This window comes from Salvelinus alpinus, chromosome 10 (assembly GCF_045679555.1).
Source record: "Salvelinus alpinus chromosome 10, SLU_Salpinus.1, whole genome shotgun sequence".
Taxonomy (NCBI): domain Eukaryota; kingdom Metazoa; phylum Chordata; class Actinopteri; order Salmoniformes; family Salmonidae; genus Salvelinus; species Salvelinus alpinus.
Genome location: NC_092095.1, coordinates 79,126,613 through 79,146,612, shown reverse-complemented (window position 1 = coordinate 79,146,612; position 20,000 = coordinate 79,126,613). Strand labels below are relative to the sequence as shown.

The following is a 20,000-nucleotide window of genomic DNA, read 5'->3' as shown; positions in this document are numbered from 1 at the left end:
TCGGTGTGTTGCTGAAGAGATGGCAGGGACTTCTCTGTGTTGCGCGGGGAAAAGGTTGTGTGGGTGTGTGTGTGTGGGTGTGTATAGCAGGGACCTCTCTGTGTAGAGAGAAAGGTTAGCTGGTGGAAAGAAAAGGCTGGAGGCTTGTTTCTGGGCTGAAAATACAAAGCCGAAAAGAAAGGCCTGAGGAAATGTCATTATAATGAAATGGAAATATGGTCTCAATTAAAACTGGTAACATTCAATATGGAATTTCAATGTGCAGATTTGAGTGTGTAGCTTTGTGTGTGGTGTGAGTGTGAGCTTGTGCCTGTTTGCCTGTCTGCCTGTTTGACTGTTTGCCTGCCTGTTTGCCTGCCTGTCTGCCTGCCTGTTTGCCTGCCTGTTTGACTGTTTGCCTGCCTGCCTGCCTGCCTGCCTGCCTGCCTGTTTGCCTGTCTGCCTGTCTGCCTGCCTGCCTGCCTGTCTGCCTGTCTGCCTGCCTGCCTGCCTGTTTGCCTGTCTGTTTGCCTGCCTGTCTGCCTGCCTGCCTGCTTGACTGTTTGCCTGTCTGCCTGCCTGTCTGTTTGCCTGCCTGTCTGCCTGGCTGCCTGTTTGACTGTTTGCCTGTCTGCCTGTCTGCCTGTTTGCCTGCCTGTCTGTCTGCTTGTTTGCCTGCCTGTCTGCCTGCCTGTCTGTCTAGAAGAGTGTAGGTAGTAGATGGTAGAGTGTAGGTAGTGGATGGTAGAGTGTAGGTAGTGGATGGTAGAGTGTAGGTAGTGTCTAGTAGAGTGTAGGTAGTGTCTAGTAGAGTGTAGGTAGTGGATGGTAGAGTGTAGGTAGTGGATGGTAGAGTGTAGGCAGTGGATGGTAGAGTGTAGGTAGTGGATGGTAGAGTGTAGGTAGTGGATGGTAGAGTGTAGGTAGTGTCTAGTAGAGTGTAGGTAGTGTCTAGTAGAGTGTAGGTAGTGGATGGTAGAGTGTAGGTAGTGGATGGTAGAGTGTAGGCAGTGGATGGTAGAGTGTAGGTAGTGGATGGTAGAGTGTAGGTAGTGGATGGTAGAGTGTAGGTAGTGGATGGTAGAGTGTAGGTAGTGGATGGTAGAGTGTAGGTAGTGTCTAGTAGAGTGTAGGTAGTGTCTAGTAGAGTGTAGGTAGTGGATGGTAGAGTGTAGGTAGTGTCTAGTAGAGTGTAGGTAGTGGATGGTAGAGTGTAGGTAGTGTCTAGTAGAGTGTAGGTAGTGGATGGTAGAGTGTAGGTAGTGTCTAGTAGAGTGTAGGTAGTGTCTAGTAGAGTGTAGGTAGTGGATGGTAGAGTGTAGGTAGTGTCTAGTAGAGTGTAGGTAGTGGATGGTAGAGTGTAGGTAGTGTCTAGTAGAGTGTAGGTAGTGGATGGTAGAGTGTAGGTAGTGTCTAGTAGAGTGTAGGTAGTGGATGGTAGAGTGTAGGTAGTGGATGGTAGAGTGTAGGTAGTGGATGGTAGAGTGTAGGTAGTGGATGGTAGAGTGTAGGTCGTGTAATGATGACATCATTGCTCTCTCTCCTTTTCAGTCGTCCTTTATCTATGACATCATAACCAACTACGTTATTTGGTTCTGCAGATGCCAGTGGAAGGTGTTTAAGTTGTGCAGTGAAACGTGGCTGTAGTGTTCCTTAGTAAATCATCTCACACCGTCTGCCCCCCCCCCCCCCCCGCTCCCAAAACGATCAACCAATGGGTGGTTAACGAAGCGCCAAAATTTAGACCACGAATGAAGACGATCATTACTCAAACTTACATTTGTGGTTTATCCCCTCTCTCTCTCTCCAACCCTCACACCTCCTCTTCAAATATGTTGGCGTCTGTGAATTTGGATCAGTGTCTGTATCAATTTGATGGATCGCTCCGTCAACAGTTTACTTAATCCTCTCTGTCCATATGACCTTTTGTTATGTTAGACCATCGATGTTATCAGAGGACATCAGATGTACAGACTGATCGTTTACAATATCAACATCAGACTTAAAAACATCAGCCTAACACAGGTGTCCTTTTTAATCCCCACGAGGATTGCAGTGACGCGTTAAATCCCTGAGCCCTTAGCTAACGACGCGGCCCTGTTTTGTCTCTTGGTTCTAGTCGCAGCGCCGCGTCACGTTTCACCTGCCAGACGGTTCTCAGGAGAGCTGCAGTGACAGTGGGCTGGGGGACCACGAGCCCACGCTCCTCTCATGCCCTCTCCCTCTGGTGCAGGGCCAGGCGCAGGAAGACTTCTACCAACAGGCCTCCCCGGACAAGAGGACCGAAGCCGACGGGAACTCTGACCCCAACTCTGGTGAGTGAGTCACCTGGTTTCCTGGTCTGCTGGTTTGCTCTCATCCTCTTCTCCCTTCTTCTGTTCACCTCTGACCCCAACTGTCTGTTGGTCTAGTCTACTCTCCTTCTCGTCACCTCTGACCCCAACAGTCTGTTGGTCTAGTCTACTTCTCTCCTTCTGTTCACCTCTGACCCCAACTGTCTGTTGGTCTAGTCTACTCTCCTTCTCTCCTTCTGTTCACCTCTGACCCCAACTGTCTGTTGGTCTAGTCTACTCTCCTTCTCTCCTTCTGTTCACCTCTGACCCCAACTGTCTGTTGGTCTAGTCTACTCTCCTTCTCTCCTTCTGTTCACCTCTGACCCCAACTGTCTGTTGGTCTAGTCTACTCTCCTTCTCTCCTTCTGTTCACCTCTGACCCCAACTGTCTGTTGGTCTGGTCTACTCTCCTTCTCTTCACCTCTGACCCCAACAGTCTGTTGGTCTACTCTACTCTCTTTCTTCTCTCTCCTCTTCATCTTCTCTTTCTTCTCTCTCCTCTTCATCTTCTCCTTCTTCTTCTCTCTCCTCTTGATCTTCTCCTTCTTCTTCTCTCTCCTCTTGATCTTCTCCTCCTGCCCTCTCCTCTTCTTCTCTGACAGGAAGGGGAGCATCTGTGCAAAGAGACATTTTATTACATTTCATACATTTCCTTTGTCTTAAAACTTTAGCACCTGTGTTCCAACCGGAAGATGTAAGACCACATCAATCCCCAGAAACTATTTAACCAGAAAAAATGTAATCCTAAAGGAGGAGCGAATAGAGGATGTTTAGAGTGTCCCAGTTTGGGAAATGTGTGAAAATAACCTTCTTAATGAAATGTAAATTAATGTAGTGTCATTTGATCTCTTTAAAAGCGTGTTCGTGAGAACTTTTTTATTTTGCACTAATTTATTGCTCAGTGTTAATGTACTGTCCTCCAACCTGCTTCCTGTTAGATGTTCCCAGGTGTACAGCGGAGTTCCCCGTAGTCTGTACTGTCCTCCAACCTGCTTCCTGTTAGATGTTCCCAGGTGTACAGCGGAGGTCCCCGTAGTCTACTCACCTATTTGTGAAGCTCATTGGATTTATTTAGAGATGATTTCCCAGTTGGAGACCCGGCGGCACGACGTAGACCTGAAATGTTTAACTTTTCAACTAGAAGTATTTCTAGTGGGATTGTTCCACGACCCACTTATCCCCTTTTATCATTAAGAGGTGAGGAGAGAGGAGGAGAAAGAGCTTAGCCCCGAGGTCGGTACTAAACTGACTGTTAGGGGTGGAGGAGTACCGCAGTACATCACCCAGAGGTCGGTACTAAACTGACTGTTAGGGGTGAAGGAGTACCGCAGTACATCACCCCGAGGTCGGTACTAAACTGACTGTTAGGGGTGGAGGAGTACCGCAGTACATCACCCAGAGGTTGGTACTAAACTGACTGTTAGGGGTGAAGGAGTACCGCAGTACATCACCCAGAGGTTGGTACTAAACTGACTGTTAGGGGTGAAGGAGTACCGCAGTACATCACCCAGAGGTCGGTACTAAACTGACTGTTAGGGGTGAAGGAGTACCGCAGTACATCACCCAGAGGTTGGTACTAAACTGACTGTTAGGGGTGAAGGAGTACCGCAGTACATCACCCAGAGGTCGGTACTAAACTGACTGTTAGGGGTGAAGGAGTACCGCAGTACATCACCCAGAGGTCGGTACTAAACTGACTGTTAGGGGTGGAGGAGTACCGCAGTACATCACCCAGAGGTCGGTACTAAACTGACTGTTAGGGGTGAAGGAGTACCGCAGTACATCACCCAGAGGTCAGTACTAAACTGACTGTTAGGGGTGGACTAGTACCGCAGTACATCACCCAGAGGTCGGTACTAAACTGACTGTTAGGGGTGGAGGAGTACCGCAGTACATCACCCAGAGGTCAGTACTAAACTGACTGTTAGGGGTGGACTAGTACCGCAGTACATCACCCAGAGGTCAGTACTAAACTGACTGTTAGGGGTGAAGGAGTACCGCAGTACATCACCCAGAGGTCAGTACTAAACTGACTGTTAGGGGTGAAGGAGTACCGCAGTACATCACCCAGAGGTCGGTACTAAACTGACTGTTAGGGGTGAAGGAGTACCGCAGTACATCACCCAGAGGTCAGTACTAAACTGACTGTTAGGGGTGAAGGAGTACCGCAGTACATCACCCAGAGGTCAGTACTAAACTGACTGTTAGGGGTGAAGGAGTACCACAGTACATCACCCAGAGGTCGGTACTAAACTGACTGTTAGGGGTGAAGGAGTACCGCAGTACATCACCCAGAGGTCGGTACTAAACTGACTGTTAGGGGTGAAGGAGTACCGCAGTACATCACCCAGAGGTCAGTACTAAACTGACTGTTAGGGGTGGAGGAGTACCGCAGTACATCACCCAGAGGTCGGTACTAAACTGACTGTTAGGGGTGGAGGAGTACCGCAGTACATCACCCAGAGGTCGGTACTAAACTGACTGTTAGGGGTGGAGGAGTACCGCAGTACATCACCCAGAGGTCGGTACTAAACTGACTGTTAGGGGTGAAGGAGTACCGCAGTACATCACCCAGAGGTCAGTACTAAACTGACTGTTAGGGGTGAAGGAGTACCGCAGTACATCACCCAGAGGTCGGTACTAAACTGACTGTTAGGGGTGAAGGAGTACCGCAGTACATCACCCAGAGGTCGGTACTAAACTGACTGTTAGGGGTGAAGGAGTACCGCAGTACATCACCCAGAGGTCAGTACTAAACTGACTGTTAGGGGTGGAGGAGTACCGCAGTACATCACCCAGAGGTCGGTACTAAACTGACTGTTAGGGGTGGAGGAGTACCGCAGTACATCACCCAGAGGTCGGTACTAAACTGACTGTTAGGGGTGAAGGAGTACCGCAGTACATCACCCAGAGGTCAGTACTAAACTGACTGTTAGGGGTGAAGGAGTACCGCAGTACATCACCCAGAGGTCGGTACTAAACTGACTGTTAGGGGTGAAGGAGTACCGCAGTACATCACCCAGAGGTCGGTACTAAACTGACTGTTAGGGGTGAAGGAGTACCGCAGTACATCACCCAGAGGTCGGACCTGCATAACGTCATGCATAACTCAAGCACATTCAGTAAACAGCAAGGCTGTGATATATATGGTTTTTCACCCCAAAAAATCTGTTTGAGAAATGTAAGACCAAAAGTAAAATTTTTGGTGAAGCGTCTGTAACCTGGTCGACACCTTCATCCTGTAAATATGATGCTAGACTCAACTGCATTTTGTATTCTGCTATCGTGAAGGCGGTTCGTTGGTGGTCAGTACTCAGACCTGTAATCAACAACACTTTAATTGAAGCTTTTTTTTGTGTCGACTTTGTGCTAATTGTCCGTCACGATAGAGCTAACATTGTCGCTGCACACTCCAATTAACAACAAACCAATTAAGTTAAGACTTGTAATTAATTAGAGAACACGACCAGAGTCGGCCATATATCCTAGTTTTTTTTTTAATTAAATATTGGACAACAGCACTCGAAAACTGTGGCACAAATGCCACCCTATCTCCTGTATAGTGCACTACATCTGATCAGAGCCCTATGGTGAATTGTAGTCCACCACGTAGGGGAAACAGGGTTTCATTTAGGACAGAGCCTACGACTTGCAACATCTATCACGGGTCAGCAGCAGCAAACTACAAGCCTTTCACGCAGTTGACAAAGTCCTTTTCGTTATTAAGTCCCCCGACGTTCCAGGTAATCACCTTGGGAATGTATATATACATAAATTAGGGGCTATTGATTTCACCCCAACTCTCCTCGCTTTCTACCCAATGGAAACATTAGTTAAACCTGTTACACTTATCAACAAATCCACTTCCTTGTGTGTTTATAATAAAGACTTAAAAAAAAAAAGGTTGAATATTGATTTGATGATCACACCGTTTGTAGCAACATAGAGACACATAGCAGAGGTCTCTCTCCTCTTATGAACGACTGAGACACATAGCAGAGGTCTCTCTCCTCTTATGAACGACTGAGACACATAGCAGAGGTCTCTCTCCTCTTATGAACGACTGAGACACATAGCAGAGGTCTCTCTCCTCTTATGAACGACTGAGACACATAGCAGAGGTCTCTCTCCTCTTATGAACGACTGAGACACATAGCAGAGGTCTCTCTCCTCTTATGAACGACTGAGACACATAGCAGAGGTCTCTCTCCTCTTATGAACGACTGAGACACATAGCAGAGGTCTCTCTCCTTATGAACGACTGAGACACATAGCAGAGGTCTCTCTCCTCTTATGAACGACTGAGACACATAGCAGAGGTCTCTCTCCTCTTATGAACGACTGAGACACATAGCAGAGGTCTCTCTCCTCTTATGAACGACTGAGACACATAGCAGAGGTCTCTCTCCTCTTATGAACGACTGAGACACATAGCAGAGGTCTCTCTCCTCTTATGAACGACTGAGACACATAGCAGAGGTCTCTCTCCTCTTATGAACGACTGAGACACATAGCAGAGGTCTCTCTCCTCTTATGAACGACTGAGACACATAGCAGAGGTCTCTCTCCTCTTATGAACGACTGAGACACATAGCAGAGGTCTCTCTCCTCTTATGAACGACTGAGACACATAGCAGAGGTCTCTCTCCTCTTATGAACGAATGAGACACATAGCAGAGGTCTCTCTCCTCTTATGAACGACTGAGACACATAGCAGAGGTCTCTCTCCTCTTATGAACGACTGAGACACATAGCAGAGGTCTCTCTCCTCTTATGAACGACTGAGACACATAGCAGAGGTCTCTCTCCTCTTATGAACGACTGAGACACATAGCAGAGGTCTCTCTCCTCTTATGAACGACTGAGACACATAGCAGAGGTCTCTCTCCTCTTTGTCACAATATTTTAGTCCAGTCAATTCACCTTTTGATGTTTGAAGTATTTGTGATTTCCTACATATTGATCTGCCTTTATTTCCTACTGCTGTGGTATTACAGATGTTTGGTCCCTCTTAGGGATCTGGAGATGAAAAATAAATAAATAGCATATAGCTGAGAGAGAGAGAGAGAGACAGAGAGAGAGAGAGAGAGAGAGAGATACAGACCTATCAACTGATATACTGAGAGAGAGAGAGAGAGAGAGAGAGAGAGAGAGAGAGAGAGAGAGAGAGAGAGAGAGAGAGAGAGAGAGAGAATCTTAATTATATTCTTAATTAACTTTTATAAGTGTAATGTTAGTGTTCATTTTTTATTGTTTATTTCACTTTTGTTTATTATCTATTTCACTTGCTTTGGCAATTTAAACATGTTTCCCATGCCAATAAAGCCCTTAAAAAGAATTCGAGAGGGGGGAGAGAGAGTTGGAGAGACGGAGGAAGAGGTGTGAGAGAGAGAGAGAGGGAGAGAGAGAGGCGTGAGAGAGAGTTGGAGAGACGGAGAGAGAGGCGAGGTGTTTGAAGGCACTGCATTCAGCTTCAAGACGTGATAACTCAATTTTCTACATATTTTTCTACCTTTATTTCCTACTGCTGTGGATTTACAGATGTTTGGTCCTTCTTAGGGATCTGGTGATGAAAAATAAATAAATATATCTGAGATAGAGAGCGTCACTTTGTTAATTATCTATTTCATTTGCTATGGCAATTTAAAAATATGTTTTCCATGCAAATAAAGCTCTTAAATTGAATTGAGAGGGGAGACAGAGAGGGGAGATAGACAGTCGAGAGAGAGAGAGAGTGGGGGGAGAGAGAGAGAGGCGAGAGAGAGAAAGAGAGGTGTGAGAGAGACAGAGAGAAATAGGGGAGAGAGTGACAGAGAGAAAGAGGAGAGAGAGTGACAGAGAGAAAGAGGAGAGAGTGACAGAGAGAAAGAGAGAGAGTGACAGAGAGAAAGAGAGAGAGAGAGTGAGAGCCTAACTTCCTAACCTCAGTTGGCAGCTTGGCTCCTGAAAGACTCTGAGAGACCCATATTGGGGGAAATTGTAGACAGCAGAACACATAGAAACCAGCAGAGAAGGTCCATTTAAATGCATCCAATCAAATAAGCTGTTTTCATGACTGCATTAACATTAAGTGCTTGGCTTTTCTGGTGTTGTCGTCTTTTAAACCAAAAACAATGACAAGACATCGTATCAAACCGTGTTATTAACGGACCACCAGATTAAATAGAAACATTTAATCATATTCAACATGCTATGACAACACAGTATTTCTGTCAGCTGCTGATTGGTTCATTGTAATGTATGTAATATATTGAACCCAGAGAGGGGTCGTTGAGGTAAATGATGGTGTGTATGTATTATATAGAACCCAGAGAGGGGTCGTTGAGGTAAATGATGGTGTGTATGTATTATATAGAACCCAGAGAGGGGTCGTTGAGGTAAATGATGGTGTGTATGTATTATATAGAACCCAGAGAGGGGTCGTTGAGGTAAATGATGGTGTGTATGTATTATATAGAACCCAGAGAGGGGTCGTAGAGGTAAATGATGGTGTGTATGTATTATATAGAACCCAGAGAGGGGTCGTTGAGGTAAACGATGGTGTGTATGTATTATATAGAACCCAGAGAGGGGTCGTTGAGGTAAATGATGGTGTGTATGTATTATATAGAACCCAGAGAGGGGTCGTTGAGGTAAATGATGGTGTGTATGTATTATATAGAACCCAGAGAGGGGTCGTTGAGGTAAATGATGGTGTGTATGTATTATATAGAACCCAGAGAGGGGTCGTTGAGGTAAATGATGGTGTGTATGTATTATATAGAACCCAGAGAGGGGTCGTTGAGGTAAATGATGGTGTGTATGTATTATATAGAACCCAGAGAGGGGTCGTTGAGGTAAATGATGGTGTGTATGTATTATATAGAACCCAGAGAGGGGTCGTTGAGGTAAATGATGGTGTGTATGTATTATATAGAACCCAGAGAGGGGTCGTTGAGGTAAATGATGGTGTGTATGTATTATATAGAACCCAGAGAGGGGTCGTTGAGGTAAATGATGGTGTGTATGTATTATATAGAACCCAGAGAGGGGTCGTTGAGGTAAATGATGGTGTGTATGTATTATATAGAACCCAGAGAGGGGTCGTTGAGGTAAATGATGGTGTGTATGTATTATATAGAACCCAGAGAGGGGTCGTTGAGGTAAATGATGGTGTGTATGTATTATATAGAACCCAGAGAGGGGTCGTTGAGGTAAATGATGGTGTGTATGTATTATATAGAACACAGAGAGGGGTCGTTGAGGTAAATGATGGTGTGTATGTATTATATAGAACCCAGAGAGGGGTCGTTGAGGTAAATGATGGTGTGTATGTATTATATAGAACCCAGAGAGGGGTCGTTGAGGTAAATGATGGTGTGTATGTATTATATAGAACCCAGAGAGGGGTCGTTGAGGTAAATGATGGTGTGTATGTATTATATAGAACTCAGGGAGGGGTCGTTGGTGTAAATGATGGTGTGTATGTATTATATAGAACCCAGAGAGGGGTCTTTGAGGTACATGATGGTGTGTATGTATTATATAGAACCCAGAGAGGGGTCGTAGAGGTAAATGATGGTGTGTATGTATTATATAGAACCCAGAGAGGGGTCTTTGAGGTAAATGATGGTGTGTATGTATTATATAGAACCCAGAGAGGGGTCTTTGAGGTAAATGATGGTGTGTATGTATTATACTGAACCCAGAGAGGGGTCTTTGAGGTAAATGATGGTGTGTATGTATTATATAGAACCCAGAGAGGGGTCGTTGAGGTAAATGATGGCGTGTATGTATTATATAGAACCCAGAGAGGGGTCGTTGAGGTAAATGATGGTGTGTATGTATTATATAGAACCCAGAGAGGGGTCGTTGAGGTAAATGATGGTGTGTGTGTATTATATAGAACCCAGAGAGGGGTCGTTGAGGTAAATGATGGTGTGTATGTATTATATAGAACCCAGAGAGGGGTCGTTGAGGTAAATGATGGTGTGTATGTATTATATTGAACTCAGAGAGGGGTCGTAGAGGTAAATGATGGTTTATATGTATTATATAGAACCCAGAGAGGGGTCGTTGAGGTAAATGATGGTGTGTATGTATTATATAGAACCCAGAGAGGGGTCGTTGAGGTAAATGATGGTGTGTATGTATTATATTGAACTCAGAGAGGGGTCGTAGAGGTAAATGATGGTTTATATGTATTATATAGAACCCAGAGAGGGGTCGTTGGGGTAAATGATGGTGTGTATGTATTATATAGAACCCAGAGAGGGGTCGTTGAGGTAAATGATGGTGTGTATGTATTATACAGAACCCAGAGAGGGGTCGTTGAGGTAAATGATGGTGTGCATGTATTATATAGAACCCAGAGAGGGGTCGTTGAGGTAAATGATGGTGTGTATGTATTATATAGAACCCAGAGAGGGGTCGTTGAGGTAAATGATGGTGTGTATGTAATATATAGAACCCAGAGAGGGGTCGTTGAGGTAAATGATGGTGTGTATGTATTATATAGAACCCAGAGAGGGGTCGTTGAGGTAAATGATGGTGTGTATGTATTATATAGAACCCAGAGAGGGGTCGTTGAGGTAAATGATGGTGTGTATGTATTATATTGAACCCAGAGAGGGGTCGTTGAGGTAAATGATGGTGTGTATGTATTATATAGAACCCAGAGAGGGGTCGTTGAGGTAAATGATGGTGTGTATGTATTATATAGAACCCAGAGAGGGGTCGTAGAGGTAAATGATGGTGTGTATGTATTATATAGAACCCAGAGAGGGGTCGTTGAGGTAAATGATGGTGTGTATGTATTATATAGAACCCAGAGAGGGGTCGTTGAGGTAAATGATGGTGTGTATGTATTATATAGAACCCAGAGAGGGGTCGTTGAGGTAAATGATGGTGTGTATGTATTATATAGAACCCAGAGAGGGGTCGTTGAGGTAAATGATGGTGTGTATGTATTATATAGAACCCAGAGAGGGGTCGTTGAGGTAAATGATGGTGTGTATGTATTATATAGAACCCAGAGAGGGGTCGTTGAGGTAAATGATGGTGTGTATGTATTATATAGAACCCAGAGAGGGGTCGTTGAGGTAAATGATGGTGTGTATGTATTATATAGAACCCAGAGAGGGGTCGTTGAGGTAAATGATGGTGTGTATGTATTATATAGAACCCAGAGAGGGGTCGTTGAGGTAAATGATGGTGTGTATGTATTATATAAAACCCAGAGAGGGGTCGTTGAGGTAAATGATGGTGTGTATGTATTATATAGAACCCAGAGAGGGGTCGTTGAGGTAAATGATGGTGTGTATGTATTATATAGAACCCAGAGAGGGGTCGTTGAGGTAAATGATGGTGTGTATGTATTATATAGAACCCAGAGAGGGGTCGTTGAGGTAAATGATGGTGTGTATGTATTATATAGAACCCAGAGAGGGGTCGTTGAGGTAAATGATGGTGTGTATGTATTATATAGAACACAGAGAGGGGTCGTTGAGGTAAATGATGGTGTGTATGTATTATATAGAACCCAGAGAGGGGTCGTTGAGGTAAATGATGGTGTGTATGTATTATATAGAACCCAGAGAGGGGTCGTTGAGGTAAATGATGGTGTGTATGTATTATATAGAACCCAGAGAGGGGTCGTTGAGGTAAATGATGGTGTGTATGTATTATACTGAACCCAGAGAGGGGTCGTTGAGGTAAATGATGGTGTGTATGTATTATATAGAACTCAGAGAGGGGTCGTTGGTGTAAATGATGGTGTGTATGTATTATATAGAACCCAGAGAGGGGTCTTTGAGGTACATGATGGTGTGTATGTATTATATAGAACCCAGAGAGGGGTCGTAGAGGTAAATGATGGTGTGTATGTATTATATAGAACCCAGAGAGGGGTCTTTGAGGTAAATGATGGTGTGTATGTATTATATAGAACCCAGAGAGGGGTCTTTGAGGTAAATGATGGTGTGTATGTATTATACTGAACCCAGAGAGGGGTCTTTGAGGTAAATGATGGTGTGTATGTATTATATAGAACCCAGAGAGGGGTCGTTGAGGTAAATGATGGTGTGTATGTATTATATAGAACCCAGAGAGGGGTCGTTGAGGTAAATGATGGTGTGTATGTATTATATAGAACCCAGAGAGGGGTCGTTGAGGTAAATGATGGTGTGTATGTATTATATTGAACTCAGAGAGGGGTCGTAGAGGTAAATGATGGTTTATTTGTATTATATAGAACCCAGATAGGGGTCGTTGAGGTAAATGATGGTGTGTATGTATTATATAGAACCCAGAGAGGGGTCGTTGAGGTAAATGATGGTGTGTATGTATTATATTGAACTCAGAGAGGGGTCGTAGAGGTAAATGATGGTTTATATGTATTATATAGAACCCAGAGAGGGGTCGTTGGGGTAAATGATGGTGTGTATGTATTATATAGAACCCAGAGAGGGGTCGTTGAGGTAAATGATGGTGTGTATGTATTATACAGAACCCAGAGAGGGGTCGTTGAGGTAAATGATGGTGTGCATGTATTATATAGAACCCAGAGAGGGGTCGTTGAGGTAAATGATGGTGTGTATGTATTATATAGAACCCAGAGAGGGGTCGTTGAGGTAAATGATGGTGTGTATGTAATATATAGAACCCAGAGAGGGGTCGTTGAGGTAAATGATGGTGTGTATGTATTATATAGAACCCAGAGAGGGGTCGTTGAGGTAAATGATGGTGTGTATGTATTATATAGAACCCAGAGAGGGGTCGTTGAGGTAAATGATGGTGTGTATGTATTATATTGAACCCAGAGAGGGGTCGTTGAGGTAAATGATGGTGTGTATGTATTATATAGAACCCAGAGAGGGGTCGTTGAGGTAAATGATGGTGTGTATGTATTATATAGAACCCAGAGAGGGGTCGTAGAGGTAAATGATGGTGTGTATGTATTATATAGAACCCAGAGAGGGGTCGTTGAGGTAAATGATGGTGTGTATGTATTATATAGAACCCAGAGAGGGGTTGTTGAGGTAAATGATGGTGTGTATGTATTATATAGAACCCAGAGAGGGGTCGTTGAGGTAAATGATGGTGTGTATGTATTATATAGAACCCAGAGAGGGGTCGTTGAGGTAAATGATGGTGTGTATGTATTATATAGAACCCAGAGAGGGGTCGTTGAGGTAAATGATGTTTGGGTGATTGATAACTCCTTAACCTGCAGTTCAGCTGAAGGACCTTCTTCAATGGATGGTTATAAACAGGCTCTGTGTTTAGTGTGTGTGTGTGTGTGTGTGTGTGTGTGTGTGTGTGTGTGTGTGTGTGTGTGTGTGTGTGTGTGTGTGTGTGTGTGTGTGTGTGTGTGTGTGTGTGTGTGTGTGTGTGTGTGTGTGTGTGTGTGTGTGTGTGTGTGTGTGTGTGTGTGTGTGTTGAGATAATAATCTGGCTATCATTAGTGTGTAATTTGCCAAACTGTCTTTGCAGTTTCAGCAAAGAGCTTGGAAATAATTACAGGCAATAATCCACTAGTTGCTATGCAACAAATACTCATTTCACAACAATGTAAATTGTGTTCAGAATAAATTCAAGATATAAGCAGGGCTAATTTAATATTTACATTCATTTGATTCATGTGCAGCGATTTACAGACATGTTGTCCAGGCCTGGAAGCTGTTAGCTATGGATATCCATTTGTAAACCTTTCATTGGTAAGATCAATTAGATCGTTACATTCAATAGAGAGCTACTGCTGTGTTGTAGAAGTCTACAGATAGATGTACCTACTGCTGTGTTGTTGAAGTCTACAGATAGATGTACCTACTGCTGTGTTGTTGGAGTCTACAGATAGATGTACCTACTGCTGTGTTGTTGAAGTCTACAGATAGATGTACCTACTGCTGTGTTGTGGATGTCTCCTACAGATAGATGTACCTACTGCTGTGTTGTGGAAGTCTTCTACAGATAGATGTACCTACTGCTGTGTTGTAGAAGTCTACAGATAGATGTACCTACTGCTGTGTTGTGGAAGTCTTCTACAGATAGATGTACCTACTGCTGTGTTGTTGAAGTCTTCTACATATTGATGTACCTACTGTTGTGTTGTGGAAGTCTACAGATAGATGTACCTACTGCTGTGTTGTAGAAGTCTACAGATAGATGTACCTACCGCTGTGTTGAAGAAGTCTACAGAGAGATGTACCTACTGCTGTGTTGTGGATGTCTTCTACAGATAGATGTACCTACTGCTGTGTTGTAGACGTCTTCTACAGATAGATGTACCTACTGCTGTGTTGTTGACGTCTTCTACAGATAGATGTACCTACTGCTGTGTTGTAGACGTCTTCTACAGATAGATGTACCTACTGCTGTGTTGTTGAAGTCTACAGATAGATGTACCTACTGCTGTGTTGAGGAAGTCTACAGATAGATGTACCTACTGCTGTGTTGTAGAAGTCTACAGATAGATGTACCTACTGCTGTGTTGAGGAAGTCTACAGATAGATGTACCTACCGCTGTGTTGTTGAAGTCTACAGATAGATGTACCTACTGCTGTGTTGAGGAAGTCTACAGATAGATGTACCTACCGCTGTGTTGAAGAAGTCTACAGATAGATGTACCTACTGCTGTGTTGTAGAAGTCTACAGATAGATGTACCTACCGCTGTGTTGTTGAAGTCTACAGATAGATGTACCTACTGCTGTGTTGAGGAAGTCTACAGATAGATGTACCTACTGCTGTGTTGTAGAAGTCTACAGATAGATGTACCTACTGCTGTGTTGTTGAACTCTTCTACAGATAGATGTACCTACTGCTGTGTTGTAGAAGTCTACAGATAGATGTACCTACTGCTGTGTTGTTGAAGTCTTCTACAGATAGATGTACCTACTGCTGTGTTGTTGAAGTCTACATATAGATGTACCTACTGCTGTGTTGTTGAAGTCTTCTACAGATAGATGTACCTACTGCTGTGTTGTTGAAGTCTACAGATAGATGTACCTACTGCTGTGTTGTTGATGTCTACAGATAGATGTACCTACTGCTGTGTTGTTGAAGTCTACAGATAGATGTACCTACTGCTGTGTTGTTGAAGTCCACAGATAGATGTACCTACTGCTGTGTTGTAGAAGTCTACAGATAGATATACCTACTGCTGTGTTGTTGAAGTCTTCTACAGATAGATGTACCTACTGCTGTGTTGTAGAAGTCTACAGATAGATGTACCTACTGCTGTGTTGTAGAAGTCTACAGATAGATGTACCTACTGCTGTGTTGTAGAAGTCTACAGATAGATGTACCTACTGCTGTGTTGTAGAAGTCTTCTACAGATAGATGTACCTACTGCTGTGTTGTTGATGTCTACAGATAGATGTACCTACTGCTGTGTTGAGGAAGTTTACAGATATATGTACCTACTGCTGTGTTGTTGAAGTCTACAGATAGATGTACCTACTGCTGTGTTGTTGATGTCTACAGATAGATGTACCTACTGCTGTGTTGAGGAAGTTTACAGATATATGTACCTACTGCTGTGTTGTTGAAGTTTACAGATAGATGTACCTACTGCTGTGTTGTAGAAGTTTACAGATAGATGTACCTACTGCAGATAATATTAAATGATTTCCATTCACCAACAGCACAACACATTGCGATAGAGAACCCAAGCTTAGTTCAAAGGTTTTCCAGAAACAACACATTTGTAAAGACTGACTTAAAGATTGAGGTTGAATGTGGCGTAGGGCCTCATCGTTTCTATCCTCAGGAAACCAGAGGGTGGTGGAAGAGGGCAGACATCTTTTGAAGTGTGTTTTGGCTCCGTTTGACTATTAAAGTCAAGTACAAACATAACCATTATGAATTGTTTCCCAGAATGCAGAGGCGATAGCGTGCTCTCTACTCTCCTTGGCAGATAGGAAGGATATATATCGATTGGATTTAAAGAAACTACTTGCTCACCGTGAAACTTTGTTTATAAGACATTTTTTTAGGATAAGAAACATAAGTTAAGGACCGAAATAATTTATGAGAGTTACTCTTGGTTATGTTCAGAGTAAAAACATGTCCAACTGGACTTCCCATCACCATCTCCTACCGTTCATCACTGTGCGTTTCTGCTTCCTGTACAGCACATCATTTCCTGGGTAGAGGTTTGTTTGTGGTTTAGGACCGATCACTGTAACCACCGTGATTTAATCACCGCAGTTTGCAGCCGGAGAACATTGGATGGCAGGGCTGGCTGTCCCCGTCTCTGTGGTCGAGGATAATAAAGTTAACAGGGACTGTGTCCTAAATTATACCATATTCCCTATGTAGTGCACTACTTTTTACCAGGTTCAATGGGGGCAATAGGGTTCTAATACAAAGTAGTGCACTATACAGGGAATAGGGTTCTATAGGGCCCTGGTGAGCAGAGAGAGAAGGAGAGAAGAGAGAGGAGAGAGGAGAGACAAGTGGAGAGAGGAGAGGAGAGACGAGTGGAGAGAGGAGAGAGGAGATAAGTGGAGAGAGAAGGAGAGAGGAGATGAGCGGAGAGAGAAGGAGAGAGGAGCGAGGAGAGACGAGAGACGAGTGGAGAGAGAAGGAGAGAGGAGATGAGCAGAGAGAGAAGGAGAGAGGAGATAAGGAGATGAGTGGAGAGAGAAGATGTGAACTAAGTGACAGACTTGACTGATGAGAACAGAGAGAATGAAAAGAGGAGGAAAATGAGTGTGGGATGAAGAGGAAGGGAGCGGTTTAAATAGTAAACCCTCCTGTTGTTCTCCTAAAATGGCTTTAGAGGCATTGATTGATTTATTGATTGATTGGTGACATCATCAAAAGTAAGAGGCTGTTCCAGACGGAGACAACGTAACATACATCAAAAAAATGAGTTGTGGATAAAATAATATTTTTATCAGGATAACACAGCATTTCTCCCTCCTTGTTTAGTTGCTGTTGTGTTCTTTTCCTGCAGCCAGCACTTTACCTGGTGGTTCAGAATTACCCAGAGTGCACTCTGCCTGTGTGAGAAATTACCCACAGCCTGCATTCAGAGAGGCAGATAGTCAGATGATTAAAATTCATGTGCTTTCGATCTTGATTAAAAGACGATGCAAGCGACCAGGAAGTCAAACAAGACGACGACAGGGGGAAGTGACAGGAAGTCCTTCTGAATTCCTGAGTCTAGTGAAGTCTCTCCAGAAGAAATGATGCACACCTGTACAGCTGCCAGGTAGTTAAAGCGTTTGAAAAAATAGAACTAGATGAAGAGTTAAATAAATAAAAAATAATGTCACGTCTCTCTCCAGATGAATGAATCAGTTACATTTATGTCAAATATTATCATTCATTGCCACTTTTGTGTGTCTGTGTGTGTGTCGGTGCGTGTATACGTGTGTGCGTGCCTGTGTATGTGTGTGTGTGTCTCTGTGTCTGTGTGTGTGTTTCTGTGTGTGAGTGTGTGTCTGTATGCGACTGTGTGGGTGTGTGCGTCCGTGCCTGTGTGTGTGTGTCTGTGTGTGTGTCTCTTTGTGTGTGTGTGTGTGTATCTGTGTGCGTGTGTGCGTGCATGCCTGCGTGTGTCTCTGTGTGTGTGAGGGGGATCTGTCATTTTGGTTGTGCGTGGCTGCAAGCCAACAGTATATAGATAGAGGCTGGAAGAGAGGGTGAAAAACCGATGAGAAAGAGAAGGGAGGGAGGGAGGGAGGGAGGGAGGAAGGAAGGAAGGAAGGAAGGAAGGAAGGAAGGAAGGAAGGAAGGAAGGAAGGAAGGAAGGAAGGAAGGAAGGAAGGAAGGAAGGAAGGAAGGAAGGAAGGAAGTGATTGTTGTTCAATGGATGACAAGTCACAGGGGAACACACCTCCATGCAAGAGACAATACATCGTTTGGTCCTGTCTTTACGGTGACAGAACAAACAGTCACGTTGCCCGTCGCTTGGTCCTGTCTTTACAGTGACAGAACAAACAGTTAGAATTTAGGGTTAGGATTAGGATTAGGATTAGGATTAGGATTAGGATTAGGATTAGGGTTAGGGTTAGGAGGATTAGGGTTAGGTTTAGGATTAGGTTTAGAAATATGGTTAAGTTTAGGGTTAGAATTAAGGTTAGGTTTAGAGTTAGGGTTAGAATTAGATTTAGGTTTAGGGTTAGGAATTTTGGTTTAAGGTTAATGTTTAAGGTTCGTGTTTAAGATTAGTGTTTAAGGTTAGGGTTTAAGGTTAGGGTTTAAGGTTTGTGTTTAAGGTTAGTGTTTGAGGTTTGTGTTTAAGGTTCGGGTTTAAGGTTAGTGTTTAAGGTTAGTGTTTGAGGACTAACTGGTGTCTCCAAGTGGACACACCTCTCCAAACTGTGGGTTTCAGTGAGAGGACTAACTGGTGTCTTCAAGTGTCCACACCTCTCCAAACTGTGGGTTTCAGTGAGAGGACTAACTGGTGTCTCCAAGTGGACACACCTCTCCAAACTGTGGGTTTCAGTGAGAGGACTAACTGGTGTCTTCAAGTGTCCACACCTCTCCAAACTGTGGGTTTCAGTGAGAGGACTAACTGGTGTCTCCAAGTGGACACACCTCTCCAAACTGTGGGTTTCAGTGAGAGGACTAACTGGTGTCTTCAAGTGTCCACACCTCTCCAGACTGTGCACAGTTCCAAAGCAATTTAAATTCACTTTTATGACTCAAACCGGAGTCTTCAACTATGAGAGGCTTTTCTGATCTCTCCTCGCTGTTCCGTTGAGGATCTAGAGCACAATGTAGTTGATTTGTTTGGAACACAGCCCTGCTTCCACGCCTTTACACAATTACTGTTTTTGTTTACTCATTCCCCCCAAAAACCGATCCATTATAGATCCCAATCTGGGTCAGGTGGGCATCATGTGAAAGCCTGTTCTATTGCCAACATGACTAGCTAAATGATAAAATATGATCTTACAGTGTTAGGCTTTCAAAAAGGCAATTCAGAGAAACAGATGGTAAGTCTGGTGCACATAGAATGCAGTCATGAACTCCATTATAAATATTCCGCAGCTAATTGTTTTCACAGTATATCAAACCAACACTCATTCTGTTCAGAATAACCCAGGGTATGATGCCATGTCATCTGGTAACTGGACATCACACATAGACTCAATCTGTTCAGAATAACCCAGGGTATGATGCCATGTCATCTGGTAACTGTGTATCAAACCAAGACTCATTCTGTTTAGAATAACCCAGGGTATGACGCCATGTCATCTGGTAACTGTATATCACACACAGACTCATTCTGTTCAGAATAACCCAGGGTATGATGCCATGTCATCTGGTAACTGTATATCACACATAGACTCATTCTGTTCAGAATAACCCAGGGTATGATGCCATGTCATCTGGTAACTGTATATCACACACAGACTCATTCTGTTCAGAATAACCCAGGGTATGATGCCATGTCATCTGGTAACTGTGTATCAAACCAAGACTCATTCTGTTCAGAATAACCCAGGGTATGATGCCATGTCATCTGGTAACTGTACATCACACACAGACTCATTCTGTTCAGAATAACCCAGGGTATGATGCCATGTCATCTGGTAACTGTACATCACACACAGACTCATTCTGTTCAGAATAACCCAGGGTATGACGCCATGTCATCTGGTAACTGTATATCACACATAGACTCATTCTATTCAGAATAACCCAGGGTATGATGCCATGTCATCTGGTAACTGTATATCAAACCAAGACTC

General features: G+C 43.8%; 1 protein-coding gene across 4 annotated transcripts in view; it reads left to right on the top strand.

The window, feature by feature from the left end:
- Nucleotides 1-20,000, top strand: part of LOC139532829 (protocadherin-9) — a 527,131-nt gene that overhangs the window by 377,157 nt on the left and 129,974 nt on the right. For 2 of the 4 annotated variants that reach the window (XM_071330933.1, XM_071330935.1), the window contains exon 4: nt 2,213-2,294. In XM_071330933.1, the coding sequence (XP_071187034.1) occupies nt 2,213-2,294 (82 nt within the window). Of the gene's footprint in view, nt 1-2,098; nt 2,295-20,000 lie in introns of all 4 variants that reach the window. The other 2 variants (XM_071330932.1, XM_071330934.1) reach the window with 1 other exon arrangement.